A 16,429-nucleotide genomic window follows, 5' to 3' on the forward strand; every position below is an offset into this window, starting at 1 on the left:
GCAATTTCTGCTGTGGGATCAGCATGACTGTTTTCTTCCTTGTGACCTGGAAAATAATGTACATAAACGATCATGGTCTGCATTCATTATCTTGGGCTAAAGCTGCTGATTGTAGCACCTATTCAAAGATATCACAAAGGAATCATCACCATAACAAAAATTTAAAGCTGAAGGGCATTTTTGCCTCCAGATAGAAGTCCAGTGCACCAACTCGGCCGGTACTGAAGGCATCATTGAAAGAGTTGTACTGACTGCTAGCAATACATTAAAATGAGGCAACCTTGCTTGTCCTTATAGCATCAATAGCGAAACAGGTCCAAGAGCAGGGAGCCAGACAACAAGGTATCACCACTGGGTCCATTCTGGTGTGGAGGACCCAAGAGCAAGAGGTGGGTTCAGCCTGCCAGACTAAGTCTTGAATCTGTCTGCCAAGGGTAGGGGAAGCTTTTTCAGCTCCAGTTTGTGAGGAGTTGTATCCTGCTGTCCATATTGAACACCTGTTTCAGTTAAACAACTTGGTTTTAGTGAACGCAAGAGCTCTGCAAGGTAGTGTGTATGCATTGTAAACTCCATGCATGCTTGGAAAAGCCTGGAAAGGCTTTTCTAGAACTCTTTTGGCACCATCAGATGAAATCGCCCACTTGTCTAGCTTGATTGTCCTGCTTTGTGTCAAGATTACCACAGGTAAACAACTTTGCTTTTCTGTTCCTACTGCTGAGAATTGAACACTCAAAACTATACTGTACTCAGCAGTTGCCTGGCAGTGTTTCAGTTTATATTGTTTAAGTTGCTTTGCTAAGTTGCTCGTCTGTAGCTCATGGGGCTGGTATCTCCAAATAGCGTAATATGTAGTTCACAGCAACTGTGATGTGATCTAGTCAAATGTCATTTCAGCTGGCCTTTATTTGACCTTGAGTGTTCCATTTCTAATTGTTATCCTAGTAAAGCTGAAATGTATTTTGCCTTGTCTTTTTTTATTGTAAGTCATCCTTATTTGGATAACACTTAAATATTGAAATAGTGTCCTGTTGTCCTTAAGTCCAGCAAGTCTTAGTGGCCATCCTTTTCAGTAGGATCATTGATAATTTATCATAATTTTAGGCCCTTCAGATGGTGTCCACATAATTGAAGAGTATCGCCTACTTGACACATCTGTTTTGTTATCTCAATGATGTCGAACCACCAGCCCTTTGGAGAGTGTAGTATATTTATGCATTTTGTGACAAATTTTCCTAAACAACTCAACAGCCCCCGTGATAGTCTTAAGGGGTGTGGTGTTCTTGGTAGGTAATGTAGTGTAAATGGCTTAATTCTCTTTTCTGATCTTTGCAGCTTGCTTTGAGAGCTGGTAATGAGAAAGAGGAAGGGGAAACTGCAGATACTGTTGGTTGCTGCTCGCTCAGAGTGGAACACATCAAACTCCATCCTGAAATGGACAGCCAGGAATATGTGGTAGAGTTTGACTTTCTTGGTAAAGATTCCATCCGGTACTACAATAAAGTCCCCGTGGAGAAGAGGGTGAGACTTTTCTTCCTGGGCAAAAACCACTTCTTCAGAATTATCGGATTAGTATAAAAACCTGTGTCAAACATATGATGGTAACAACTCTACTTGATGACCCGAGAATGTTTGCCCTTTTTATTTGCCTTTAGATCTGGAAGATAGGAAGAAGTCTAATGTACTCCGCTTCAATAGCTCTTGAGCTTGAAGGCGATATAAGAAATTAAATTTTAACAAAAAATACTAGTAGTAAGAAGTTAATATTAACAGGTGGAAGGGTGATTCTGAGCACTGGAACAACCCAAAATCACCTACAATCCGAGACTGGTTTGAAGAACTAAGAGAACTGACAAGAAATGAAGTTGTTGTCTGATAAATGCAGAGGTAAATGTACAACTCAATAGGACTGGAACCCGATTATGATTGACACAGTTTAGAAGCAGAGCTAATTGATGTTTGCAAAGAAGCTTCCACTCTAGGATAGTCTGATTCTCATAGAAGTTTGTTTTAAGGCAGAATGTGAATAAAATATGTGATGTGCATCTCTACGCTATGACAGTGAAGAGTCGGTTATGCACTCTTGCTTTTTCATCTTTAGCTCCACGTCAAGTAATTGGACTGAAATGTTAATGTAATTAATGTCAGTTCTTTGAGGTGTTTGCTAAAGCTCAAAAGGGTTTGTTAAAAAAAATAAATTTGGCTACAACTAAACCTGGTTAACTTGTATTTAGTGTATGTGAAGTACTGGCGTTCCTAGTGGGGGCGGTAGGTGCGGTCCGCCCCGGGTGCGCACCGCTGGGGGGGGGTGCCACGCGCGCCTGTCCTCCGTTGTTCCATGCTTCTTCTCTGCCCCGGAACAGGTTACTTCCTGTTCCGGGGCAGAGAAGAAGCATGGAATAACGGAGGACAGGCGCGCGCGGCACCCCAACCCCCAGCGGCGTGCACCCCGGGGGGGGGGGGGTCCGCGCTGCACCCGTGGGGCGGGGCGCATCGGCAATCCGCCCCGGGTGTCAGCGCCCCCCTAGGAACGCCACTGATGTGAAGATAAGCATGTTCAGCAGCCACTTAAGCAGTTCGTATATAACTATTAAATTTATTAAGAGACTTTCTAAACTGCCTTTCACAGGTTCACAGCAAAGGCTCTGTGTATTGCCAAGTGGAACAACTATATATGGAATTTTGTGGTAAAGATTAGAAAAATGTATTATGTCTATGTGGTGGTGACTGCACAACTTGTTTTGGGGTATTTGAGGGTTTTTTTGGTTTTATAGCCTGTGTGGACATTTCACGGCAGGTTCCATGATTTAAGTGTTTGAATAAAACATTTTGTGTGCACAGACCTCTGCGCTCCTCAAGCTGCAGTTAGAGCTGAACCATGACTGCAGAAGAATGAGTACACACCTCCCCTTCAATTCTTTATTTTTATTATGGTGTTTGTGGAACTGAAAATAAAAAAAAGTTACTGGTTTTAATTGCTGGCAGTAAAGAAAAGAAACAGGCACACATGACTACAGAAAAATGAGCTAACTTTTTAAACCTCCCCAGACCTGGCATTGAAGTCCCAGCATTATCTTCAGGCTTCGTCGTCTGTGCAGGATAGCTAATAGCCTCATTACCGTTAGGTTTGGGGATTTTTTGTCAAATGTTTATTGAAATTTGGCAATAGACAATTCAAGAAAATACAACAAAATTAAGTGATAACCAAAAAAAAATTAACGGATATAGTTTTAAGTTATTGTATACTGAAATATTAAAAATCAAGTGTTAGCAGTCATTTTGAAAGTTGGCACGAGTCGGAAAAGCTTCTAAATCAGACCACATTTTTTGTTTACATAAGGTAGCTCCTAATTTGTCTCATTTGACATTTCAAATTTCAAAGTTTATAGAACTCATTGCCACAGAAAGTGAACATTTACTAGGTGGTTATCTTTCCAGTTCAGTAAAGTCTTCTAGTGCAATTGTCATAAGAACATCAAATAATTGTAAATGAGAGAGAGGTTTTCATTCAGAGAATTGGATCTGAAAATAATTATCTTAGGTGTATGATCTGTAGACATAGGATCTTGTTATTGTTAACAAAATATCTTTCCAGAATATATGAACCGTTACATTCTCAAATAGCATAGACCAACAAATATTTGAGAATACTAAGCCAGCAAGAAGCATCTTTTGTGACACCCACAAAACTATGCGCTAAAGCTCACTGTGCTGTTGAGATAGCCTTGTGCAATTTTACTGCATTGGCCTCTCAGTTTGCAAATGAGCATCCACCTTGTATCTAGAGCAGTCTCACTCTAATCCACCTAGTTTCTTGTTTGTTTTGACCTGAATGGACCTTGCAGTATAGTGATAAAGCATACAGTTTCCACCTGGATAGTAGACTGGATCTCATGAGTTTAGTGGAGCGGGTAGATGTGAATCGCTTGTTTACTTTTTCCAGTAATAGTAGGACTAGGGGGCACGCAATTAAGCTACAAAGTAATAACTTTAAAACAAATTGGAGCAAATTTTTCTTCACTCAACGTGTAATTCTGGAATTTGTTGCAAGAGAATGTAGTAAAAGCAGTTAGCTTAGTGGGGTTTAAAAAAGGTTTGAATGCCTTCCTAAAGGAAAAGTCTATAGACCATTTATTAAAATGGACTTGGGGGAAAAATCCACTGCTTATGTCTAGAATAAGCAGCAAAAAAAATATTGTACTATTTTGGTATCTTGCCAGGTACTTGTGACCTGGATTGGCCACTGTTGGACACAGGATGTTGGGCTTGATGGACATTCTGTCTGTCCCAGTATGGCAATACTTATTTACATAACTATGACTTTCCTGGGCAACTTCGTGCTTGGCAATCTAAGATTTATCTCTCTCTCAAAAGAGATTTGTAATGCTGCAACATGTATTGTTTGGACTCAACCATCAGGATAGTTTGCACTGTCTTTTCAAGGAGTGGAACACAAGTCCCTGTTTCCTTATGACCCATTTTTGCGATTTCATGTGTCATTGTTTTCTAAAATATTTAACAAGCGGGTCATAGTATGACTGATGAACCTGTTTCTATTCAGAGAAAGCAATGTTGTATGTAACAGGTAGAAATGTTTAATAAAAACTTTTAACGTGTATTAGAATTTATTTTAAGCCACACACATTATAAGGGTGTTACTGCACATTAAATCAATTTTGCATGCACTACATTTTATAAGGTGCGTTGGCAAACTGAATGCACATCCCTGGTAACAGATATTCTCTGAGAAAGCAGTTCACCAGTCACACAAATACGTCCTTTCTCCTATGAGGGTTGTTCTTCCCTTTCTATAAGCTTAGCTTAAATGGGAGCCAGAAGAAGCTGTGAGGCCACTACAGTGCAGGATGTCTACCAGAAAGCTTTGGAAAGTTCCTCTTGTATGAACGGTGAGCTGCTGGCTTTAGAGAGCACCTGTTCCAGTTAAGCTCTGTGGTTGAAACCAAATCAAAATGCAATAGGTATTTCTTTCTTTGCATTCTTCCAACTAATCACTATTGAATTTTTTTTCTACTGCACCATTTCTATGATCATTGAGTTTCTGTTATGCTGAAATCTGGAGGTTTCTAATACTGTTTCCTGTGTTGGCAGGTTTTTAAGAATCTTCAGCTCTTCATGGAAAACAAACAGCCTGATGACGACCTGTTTGACAGGCTAAATGTAAGCAGCAAAGTGGTAGGGATTAAGGGGCAGAAAAAGGAGAGGGTCTGTGGCTCTTCAGCTTGGAGAAAAGGCGGCTAAGGGGGAGATATGATAGAAGTCTATAAAATAGTGAGTGGAATTGAACGGGTAGATGTGAAGTATCTGTTTACGCTTTCCAAAAATACTAGGACTAGGGGGCATGCGATGAAGCTACAATGTAGTAAATTTAAAACGAATCTGAGAAATTTTTTTTTCACTCAACGTGTAATTAAACTCTGGAATTCGTTGCCAGAGAATGTGGTAAAGGCGGTTAGCTTAGCGGAGTATTAAAAAGGTTTGGACGGCTTCCTAAAGGAAAGGTCCATAGACCGTTATTAAATGGACTTGGGGAAAATCCACTATTTCTGGGATAAGCAGTATAAAATGTTTTGTACTTTTTTGGGATCTTGCCAGGTATTTGTGACCTGGATTGGCCACTGTTGGAAACAGGATGCTGGGCTTGATGGACCTTTGGTCTTTCCCAGTATGGCAATACTTATGTAACGATGCCCTGTAACTTCAAAATATTTTAATTCTTAGAAAGCAGGCTCAATGGCAGTGCTGCTATATAGAAGTACTTTGCTTTTGCTTCCCCAGTCAGATCCTCTGCACATTATGTTTGCCTATGGCTGGAGATGATGCAAAAAGTGTTCACAGCCCCTTAAGGGAGAGTGAGAAGATGTCTGGTTAGCTGGCTGCCAATAGGCAGTGCCACTGAATGTAACCACTAGCCAGTCATCCCCTATGGCTAGGTTAGGGGCAGAGTAACAAAAGGCTTTGGGAGCAACTCCGCTCAATTATATGAAATAACAGCTCAAAAATAGCGGAAAAAAGGCAATGAGTTGTGGGATATGAATATTGATAATGGAGGAGGAGAGGACCTCAGACTTATACGGTCAGTGCCAGAGCCGGTGGTGGGAGGCGGGGCTGGTGGTTGGGAGGCGGGGCTAGTGCTGGGCAGACTTCTACGGTCTGTGCCCTGAAAATGGCAGATACAAATCAAGGTCAGGTATACACAAAAAGTAGCACTATGTAACAATATAGTCACGTTAATGTAATCACTGGTCCTCTAACGCCAACCTCCTCCTGAATGTTTCATACATGCGCTTCTAGCATCCAATGCCTATAAATACCATATGTCACAGCTAAATAACAAAAACCACAGTTACTTAGCTTATTTGCTGCTTTGATTACGGGCCTCCCCAACGGTCCCGTTTCGCCAACTGGGGCTTCATCAGGGAAAGAACCCAGCAACACCGAACTGTGGTATAAACCTAAAGGCAAACGCAAACAACATCCACTTATTCATAAATCTCACCAATTTAAATTATCAGACCCCAAGATCTCAGGTTAGGGGCAGGCCAGAGTTAGGACTGAGCGGAAGCTTAGCCGATTAGCAGCAATATTCAGTCCGCTAACTAAAATGTCTGACTTTATGCACCAAGTTAACCGGGCACCAATATGAATTTCCAAGTTTAATGGACATACTTGCGAATTTAATGCCAGGAGCTGTGCATGTCCCAGCATTGACTGTCGGGTTAGGTCAGCCTGCAGCTGGAGTGACTTATAAGCTGCTTACCCCCAATATTTCTAATGCAAAGCAAAAATAATCGTTTTGAAAGTTGTCGCCCACCTTCACCATCGCCATTCTTTGTTCAAGAAATATGTACCTCTGTTCTTAAAAGCAAAGGTTTAACTCAAGAGGGAGGCCTTAGTTGGAAGGTGGTAGCTACATAAGGTCCCTTAAAGTATTATTGATTAATTTTTCCCCATTTCTTCGTAGACTGGTATCCTAAACAAACATCTCCAAGACCTAATGGAAGGTTTGACAGCCAAGGTGTTCCGTACATACAATGCCTCCATTACGCTGCAGCAGCAATTGAAAGAGCTTACTAACGGTAAGTGTGATACCACCAAACTAACATTCCTCTAGGACAATAGAGGATGCCAGTATATATGATCGTAATAAAGACATTCAAAGTTGAACTTAAACACGTGCTATAATGATGGTATCTCTGACGGAGCTGCTGAAATCACAGATTGTTAGTCTAGCATGGAATGTTGCTACTCTTTGGGTTTCTGCCAGGTACTTATCACCTGGGTTGGCCACTGTTGGAAGCAGTATATTCTGGGCTAGATGGATCATTGGTCTGACCCAATATGGCTATTCTTATGTTCTTCTCTCCGAGAATACTGGATGGGCATTGAGGTGAAATATGTTGTGTCTCCCAAGCGTTTGCCTCCTGCTGATGCCATATCTCAATTGCAAAGCATGAGTAAGGGTTAGTCCAGCTTGGAATTTTCTGCATCTCTCTAGGTGTCAGCCAGGGTCTGGCTTTCAATGGAATGTCTCCAACTAATTGTGTTTTAATCTTTCCCAGGTTTTATGTGAACTCCTTTGCCATTCTGGTATGACTTTAGGCTGTACCACCCAATAATATACTCGAAAATTAGGGTCTGCCATTTCGCTTTGGGCTTTTGGTTTTAAAAGCCCTTCCCACTGCACTCATGTTGGTTTCCACTTCCAGATATACACATGTACTTTATGTTGGAGTTGCCTGAAAAACAGGGCCAATAATTTGATGAACCTACACTGTGAATACAACAGCTTTGGCAAAACTCTCCATACCGCCTTCCCATCACTCTAATTCTCCCCAGTTGGCTTTCAAGGGGGGGGGGGGGGGCAATTATTGTCTCATAGTTTCTCTGAGTATAATATTAGAATGTACCCCAGATATTTAATAGCTGTTTTAGCATAGGTATTGATGCCGTAATTGATCTCTTTCTGATTTCTCTAAGGTGAAGTTCAATATTTTCGATTTTGTCACGTTTATTTTAAACCCATATATACTTGGCCATAATTCTCCAAGGAGCACACCACATACAGAAGCGAGGTTATCGGATTTCTGGCTGTAAATAGAACACCATCTGCAAACATTAAAATCTTAGGATTATCTGTTCGGCCTGCATTATCAGTTATTTCCTGGTGCTCCCGAATATGCTGAGCTAAGGGCTCCATTGTTAGGGCAAACAAACGAGGGGCTAGGTTACACCTCAGAAATGTCCCTCTGTGTAGTTCAAAACTTTTTGTGTGTGCCCCATTAATTTTCAGGCAGGCCAGGTAGGTCTTTTCTATCGTGTGCTTCTAACACAGATGGTACAGTATCAGTCACTTATATTAAGTGTCAAAATCTATTACTCTTATTGTGTAATTATGCAAATTGGTTTTATCTTTTCTAAGGGTTCAATTCAACATCTGAGTTTGACAAGAATAATCATAATCTTGAGTGTTTTAAACTTGTTTCAGGTGATGACAACATTGCTGCAAAGATCCTTTCTTACAATCGTGCCAACCGAGCTGTCGCTATTCTGTGTAACCATCAAAGAGCACCTCCTAAGACCTTTGAGAAGTCTATGATAACGTTACAGACCAAGGTACTTGTCTTTTCTGTTTTGTTTTTTATCTTCCCATCTTGCCCTTCGAGGAGTAGGAGCTAGTTCATCATAGTATCATTTGTATGCTAGTGTCAGCCTGACCTGCTCAGTATCTCTGTAGATAATTATAAAGAGGAGGGAACTCGGTCTCATGAAGAGTTTGGGTGGGATCAGCTCATGATGAAAGGTAGACTCAGAGAGTCACAGTTTAGATGAGAACCGAATGCAAATGGTTTGCAGATGGGAGAACACATTCAGTTAAGACATTGCAGATCTAATCACTACATGTGGCCAGGGGCGTATCTGCGTGGGGCCACAGGGGCCTGGGCCCCCGCAGATTTTGCCCTGGACCCCCCTACCGCCGTCAACCCTCCCCGTTGCCGTTGTTTACCTTTGCTGGCGGGGGACCCCAACCCCCCGCCAGCCGAGGTCCGCTTGCCGCCTTTTAAAGATATTTCTTCAGCTGGCGGGGGACACCAACCCCCGCCAGCCAACCCGACGTCTTTAAAGTTCTTCTTCGGCCTCCGTGGCCGTGCTGTAGTTGACTGTTCAATCCAGTTCGGAGTCTGACGTCCCAGCACATTGTCCTGCACGTACAACGTGCTGGGACGTCGGACACCGAACTGGATTGAACAGTCAGCTACAGCACGGCCACGGAGGTCGAAGAAGAACTTTAAAGACGTCGGGTTGGCTGGCGGGGGTTGGTGTCCCCCGCCAGCAAAGGTAAACAACGGCAGCGGGGGAGGGTTGATGGCGGGGGGGGAGGGTGGAGAGTCGTTGCTGGGGAGGTTCTGGCAGTGGGGGGGGGGGGGGCTAAAATGTGCCCCCTCTCTCTGGCTCTGGCCCCCCCTACCGCCAGAGTCCAGATATGCCCCTGCATGTGGCACAGATTACTGTTGCTCAGTTTTGGAAAACTAAGCTGTAGATTGAAGCATGGCAGCAGTGTATAGCTGTCATTTGTAAAGTGGAATATATAACACTGGGCATGGATTATTAGCAAGAGCTGATTGTTTAGTAACCCTTGTGTACAGTGATCTGTAAATGCAAAGTTATTTTGTATATTGTATACATGACTTTGAGACTTATGTGGTTAGATTTCATAAGTGCTGTTGAATTCATTCTAAGAGTGTAAAATTTTGATAGCAGAACAGACAGGAGACAAGAAAAAGAGTGAAAGGATGATACGCAGCTAAGGAACAGGGAAGCTGAGCTTTCGAATTTCTAGCCTGTGTTGGGCACGTGGAAGTTTTTAATCACTGCATTTTATTATTATTCTTTTTACCCAGATTGATGCCAAGAAAGACCAGCTTGCTGATGCCAGGAGAGACCTGAAAAGTGCTAAAGCAGATGCCAAGGTTCGGAGGGATGAAAAATCTAAAAGGTAAGGCCCCCCACCATACTTGATCTAAATCCTAACGCAAATGCTAGTTAACATTTTTGAGGACTAGATTTGGAGCTGTATAAACTAATTTCCTTAAAGTCACGTGTTCTAGCCTATCACTTTTCTTTTACTTCTCAGGAAACTTGTGAGCATAAAACTTGCATTTATACACAGTTCAGTAAAGCTGTGTGTGGCAACAGGCATTTGCAGCAGTACCTGTGCGTGTTGCTCCTGCTCACGAGGGGGTCAAAGGATAATAGATTTTGATATACTTTACAAGTAGAATACCCTTTATCCTGGTCCCCATCCTTGACATGAACAGATAAAAGGTAGTGTTGCACATGCCCTTGGGGTCTACCAAGAAATAAAGGATTTGCTTTAAAACGTTTCTGAAAAGCATAAATAAGCATGTGCAGGGCAGTTCTATAAAAGGACTTTTTTTCGTTTATAGGATACTAGCATAGAAGGACAGATACATGCATGACGGCATACACCAGCCATAGAGCTGGTGTAGACACTCGCTACTAGATTGCTTTAAAAAAACAAAAACGCATGTAAATTGTAGTATTTTGTGTGTACAGAACTGTGCCCCCCACTCAGGCTTCATACATGTATTTCCACCTATGTGCCATTTATAGAATTTGAGCATATGTACACACGCATATGCCGGTATTTTGGGTATTTATGCATGTTCCTGGCGCCTATATATTCGCTTTCTCTTTAGTGAATTATCCACATAGTCACAGTAGAGCTGGTTCAGTATGCCAGTTCTATCAAAATTAAAGCGAAAAAACTTACTCCTGTGTTAAAAACGTGGCAGTAGTCCGCGGCTGATTGCATGCAGTGGCAGGAAGGCTAAGGTTTAAAAAAAAAAAAAAAAAAGCTATCGGCACTCCAACCTAGGTTTTTCTGCACTGGCTCCTATACCTGGTAGTAGAGACCTCCCTCCATGCCAACCAGGTCCTAACCTCTCCATCCCCAGCATAAAAATATAAATATCCCTAGTGGTCTAGCAAGCCCTCCTCCCTCTCACCCTGGCTGTAAAAATAAATAAAGCCTGTTTAGTGGCATGCCCAAATCCCTTCCCCACACACACACCTGAATGTGGGATGGTAACTGGCCCCACCTAGTGCATCCCAGGGTGCCATCATTTTGTAGATCACATCATTGGAGGCAGGAGTGAGTTTGTCTCTCTCCTCCCTCATTCAGGTTCGGGGGGGGGGAGGGGTGCCAGTAGATAACAGGAAGATGCTTGTTCTTTGTTTTGTTTTTGTGTTGGTGTTGAGGGATAGAGAGCTTAGGATCTGGTTGGAGAGGGAGGGAGGCTGCTATTCCAAGGATAGGGGCTGGTACAGAAAGCAATCCAGGTTAGGGTGGTCAATTTGGAGCGAGAGAAAGGGTGCCACTGGACCACCTACTCCTCTCAACCAACTGCTCTAGGTGTGGAGCAGTAGCCTATTCCTTAGCGTCCCTCCGGACCAGGATTGGACTGATGGGTTGTGCTCGCCTTCCAGAAGGTGGAGACTGAGAAAATACTGGAAGGCGAGCACAACCCATCAGTCCAATCCTGGTCCGGTCCAGAGGGACTAAAGGAAAGCAAATTAGCAGGTAAGATCTAATTTCTCCTTGGTTAGTGTAGTGGACTGAGAACCAAGGGAACTGCAGCTCCTCCTGACCCTGGGCAAGTCATCTAACTCTCCATTGCCCCAGGTACAAAACAAATTATTGTGAGGCCACTGGAGACAGAAAAAGTACCTATATCTGCTGTAAATGTTCCACAAAGGTAGTAAATCGATGCACTTCCCTTTCTGCACTGCCCCAGACCAGGCGAAAAGTTTCCCCGCACACAATGCACAGGAAAAGCTTTTGTTGTTTTATTGCATGGCTGCAGAATCTCTGATGCACATATTATCACCCTTGCTGAAACCCATAACGCTTTCTGCATCAGGCCCCCTATAGTGTCTTCAGTCTTGCAGGCACATGATATTTTTTCTTTGCCCTCTGGCCTTTTATCCTACCTGCTAGGTGTTTATCCTGTCTTGTCTCTAATTAACCCAGTATGACAGTGTGAGTATATGTAGGTAATAAGTAACCACACAAGGAGTGTAAATGGGTTGAGAATGATGGGAATGTGGAATGGGTGAGAGGCTAAGAAGAGTGAATGCAGAAGTCAGGACCTCAAGAGTATCCAGTGCAGCCGAGCAAGAAATCTCTGAGACACTTCTAAAATCTCAAGTTTTGGGTGTCCAGTGACATTCAGCAGATTATGCAAGGCTCGGGCTTTGGCTCAAGGTGTCGTGGATAAGGGTACGCCGGAGAAAGATTCTTCCCCATATAACTTGCAGACCTCCAAGAGCATCTTCTTATCCTCATGGGACTGGAGAGCATACAAGAACTTGCTGGGGACCAGATCACAGCTGCTGATGTGCCTGAGAAGACTGCAGGTAAGACCTGGTTATATTTTTGACAAGGGGGCCTATGCTTGAATTTTCCTCACTAGGAATTGATGTAGGAGCTGGGATGAGAAGGTGTGGGGGGGGGGGGGGGGGGGGGGAGGTATGATTGCCTATTGTAATGGAGTTATGTCCGAGGGGGTTGACTGTAAACTCTCTGCATTGCTAGTGGCAAAGCCAGTGTCCAGTGTATAACACTCTTGTACTGGGGAAGCAGGAGAAGTTGATCCATTTGCTTACCTTTTTCTTTTCTTTTCTTATACAGATCTGAGACCCCCTGACTCTGCTGAGATAACAGCCATAGCATCCCAGGTATCTGCTGACTCCATTTCCCCGTCTTCATCTGTCTGGGCAGAAAAGCAAGAGAAGAGCATTACCTCTAGACTGCTAAAAGAATTTGACCAGAGAGGCTAAAGTAGAGGAGGTGATGCCAGCAGGGCCGCTGGCAATTGAATAGTAGTAGCAGGATGAAGCAGTAGAGGCCAGCATCCCTCTAGTGGGACTCTCTGATCTGCTACCATTTTGCTGACTAAGCCAACCAGGTAGCCTCACTTCACGCCATCTGTGGCCAGAAAAGACGGAAACAAATGGTCTTTGCAGACTATTTGGGCCTCCAGAGGCAAAGCTTCATCTACAAGTTAGCAAGACATCCTATACTTTTGAAAAGTGTGCAAAACAGAGAAATGACCAATGCGCTGTACACTGAGCTGGCCAGAGCCCATGTCACCCTAGCCAACTGCAGCAAGGCTTTAATGCTCTCGGACCACAGACAGTTGTGAAGTTGGTATTTGAGTTACTCACTTAAATCAAGGCTTTATGCAGGTAAATGTTCAAAATTCCCTCCTTTATCCAGCTAAAAATGTCTAGGTACAATCTCCACTAACGCAGTTTAAACAGCATTGAAAGGCGGTCAGGAAGAGGTTTGATACACAGCACTGTAGACAACTCCATCCCAACAAAAACTTTTCCTATCTGTGCTAAATTTTAGTAGATTTTGTCAGATATTTAGCTGCATTTTTAGTTGGATAAATGACATTTGTCATGTCATGCACCTGTGTCACTCCCTAGAGTCCTTGGTCTTAGGAAGCATCTGCTCCTGTTCATGTGTTTCTGACAACCTGCCTGCCTATCCGGGGTTGCCACATGTCCTGAGGATTTCTAGGGACACGGACAGAGCTCTCAAAAGTATTCAAGACAATTATTTTCATGTCTGTAGCACTACTAGACATACACAGCACTGTACACATCATCATATAAGCAAGTATTTTCTCTGTCCCTAGTGGGCTGACAATCAAAGGTGGCTTTTGTACCTGGAGCAATGGAGGGTTAAGTGACTTGCAAGGAGTTGCATTGGGAATTGAACCCAGCTCTCCAGGATCAAAGCCCTCTACACTAACCATTGGAGCTCCTACAGTATGTCAGTTTGTCTGGTTCACTAATCGTGCAACACTAATACACTATTAAAAAGGATGAACAATAGACATTAAAAGCTTAAAGGCTACAACAGGCAAGTGAAAAAAAAAATAAATCTTTATAGTAATGCTAGCACACTTAACTTTTCTTCTAGGTCAGCTACGGTGCGTTTTTTTCAGTCGGATCTGAGATACTGCTGGTCCTCCTGTTTTAGCATGAACTCGGACAAATCCAAACCACTTTCTATTTCTGGCTTTCTGCTTTGTCTTGCCAGAAGAAAGCAGGCTTTGGGTCCCATACCACTACTATTAAAGAAACATTCGCTTTTAAGCAGGATGTATCATCAGCACAAGTTTCTCAATCTTTTGAGTACTGGAAAAACCTTCCAAGTACGCATAGAATTTCCCCCGCAAAGACCTGTTAGTTTTTGTACATCTTGCGTCCTCAGTCTGATTTTCTTCCTCCTTTTACTCATAATTGTTATCTTTTAGTTTCATGATTTTCATGATTTGCGTTACAAGACGTATGAGGAGAGACTTGATGACCTGAGCATGTATACTCTGGAAGAAAGGAGAAACAGGGGTGATATGATACAGACGTTCAAATATTTGAAAAGTATTAATCCGCAAACGAACCTTTTCCAGAGATGCGAAGGAGGTAGAACGAGAGGACATGAAATGAGATTGAAGGGGGGCAGACTCAAGTCACGGAGAGAGTGGTGGATGCTTGGAATGCCCTCCCGCGGGAGGTGGTGGAAATGAAAACGGTAACAGAATTCAAGCACGCGTGGGATAAACATAAGGGAATCCTGTTCAGAAGGAATAGATCCTAAGGAGCTTAGCCGAGATTGGGTGGCACAGCCGGAGGCGGGGGGGATAGTGCTGGGCAGACTTATACGGTCAGTGCCAGAGCCGGTGGTGGGAGGCGGGGCTGGTGCTGGGCAGACTTCTACAGTCTGTGCCCTGAAAGTGGCAGATACAAATCAAGGTCAGGTATACACAAAAAGTAGCACATATGAGTTTATCTTGTTGGGCAGACTTGATGGACCATGCAGGTCTTTTTCTGCCGTCGTCTACTATGTTACTATGTCAGCAGAGCTTTAGGGCACTTAGAGAAATGTTTGTGCTTTCTCGTCTTCTTGGCTGTGGCTGCCTCTCCCTCCCTAACTCAGTTCTGAAAAGTTCCTCTCGATCTAGCAGCTGAAATCCAACTCTGCTGGCACCATGTCAATGCTATAAGAACATCAGGAGTTAACCCCATCGGCTCTGACAGCCAGATTCAAAGTGCAGGGACCTTGTTTGACCACCTTGATGGGGAGAATGGGGTGGGAGCAGTAGAGATGTTAATCTTTCTGCTGCATTTGACCTGGTGAATCACACTTATTTTATACTGGCAAGATTACAGGATGTTGGCTCTAGATTGCATCTCCAGTGGTTTTGGCAATTTTTGCAGGGTACGCCACTGTTTGTATGAGTGGGGGACCGTTTTGCCCCTTGGTCATCACAATTGAGAGTTCCACAAGGATTTGGCAATTTTTGCAGGGTACGCCACTGTTTGTGTGAGTGGGGGACCGTTTTGCCCCTTGGTCATCACAATTGAGAGTTCCACAAGGATTTGGCAATTTTTGCAGGGTACGCCACTGTTTGTGTGAGTGGGGGACCGTTTTGCCCCTTGGTCATCACAATTGAGAGTTCCACAAGGATTTGGCAATTTTTGCAGGGTACGCCACTGTTTGTGTGAGTGGGGGACCGTTTTGCCCCTTGGTCATCACAATTGAGAGTTCCACAAGGATTTGGCAATTTTTGCAGGGTACGCCACTGTTTGTGTGAGTGGGGGACCGTTTTGCCCCTTGGTCATCACAATTGAGAGTTCCACAAGGATTTGGCAATTTTTGCAGGGTACGCCACTGTTTGTGTGAGTGGGGGACCGTTTTGCCCCTTGGTCATCACAATTGAGAGTTCCACAAGGATTTGGCAATTTTTGCAGGGTACGCCACTGTTTGTGTGAGTGGGGGACCGTTTTGCCCCTTGGTCATCACAATTGAGAGTTCCACAAGGATTTGGCAATTTTTGCAGGGTACGCCACTGTTTGTGTGAGTGGGGGACCATTTTGCCCCTTGGTCATCACAATTGAGAGTTCCACAAGGATTTGGCAATTTTTGCAGGGTACGCCACTGTTTGTGTGAGTGGGGGACCGTTTTGCCCCTTGGTCATCACAATTGAGAGTTCCACAAGGATTTGGCAATTTTTGCAGGGTACGCCACTGTTTGTGTGAGTGGGGGACCGTTTTACCCCTTGGTCATCACAATTGAGAGTTCCACAAGGATTTGGCAATTTTTGCAGGGTACGCCACTGTTTGTGTGAGTGGGGGACCGTTTTGCCCCTTGGTCATCACAATTGAGAGTTCCACAAGGATTTGGCAATTTTTGCAGGGTAAGCCACTGTTTGTGTGAGTGGGGGACCGTTTTGCCCCTTGGTCATCACAATTGAGAGTTCCACAAGGATTTGGCAATTTTTGCAGGGTACGCCACTGTTTGTGTGAGTGGGGGACC

At 43.6% G+C, this 16,429-nt stretch overlaps 1 protein-coding gene across 1 annotated transcript in view; it reads left to right on the forward strand.

Moving 5' to 3' along the window:
• Positions 1 to 16,429, forward strand: part of TOP1 (DNA topoisomerase I) — a 148,646-nt gene that overhangs the window by 116,705 nt on the left and 15,512 nt on the right. Inside the window, exons 15-19 of the mRNA XM_030213569.1 lie at positions 1,333 to 1,518; positions 5,107 to 5,175; positions 6,980 to 7,094; positions 8,504 to 8,631; positions 9,918 to 10,012. Of these exons, the coding sequence (XP_030069429.1) occupies positions 1,333 to 1,518; positions 5,107 to 5,175; positions 6,980 to 7,094; positions 8,504 to 8,631; positions 9,918 to 10,012 (593 nt within the window). The remainder of the gene's footprint in view (positions 1 to 1,332; positions 1,519 to 5,106; positions 5,176 to 6,979; positions 7,095 to 8,503; positions 8,632 to 9,917; positions 10,013 to 16,429) is intronic.

This window comes from Microcaecilia unicolor, chromosome 8 (assembly GCF_901765095.1).
Source record: "Microcaecilia unicolor chromosome 8, aMicUni1.1, whole genome shotgun sequence".
Classification (NCBI taxonomy): domain Eukaryota; kingdom Metazoa; phylum Chordata; class Amphibia; order Gymnophiona; family Siphonopidae; genus Microcaecilia; species Microcaecilia unicolor.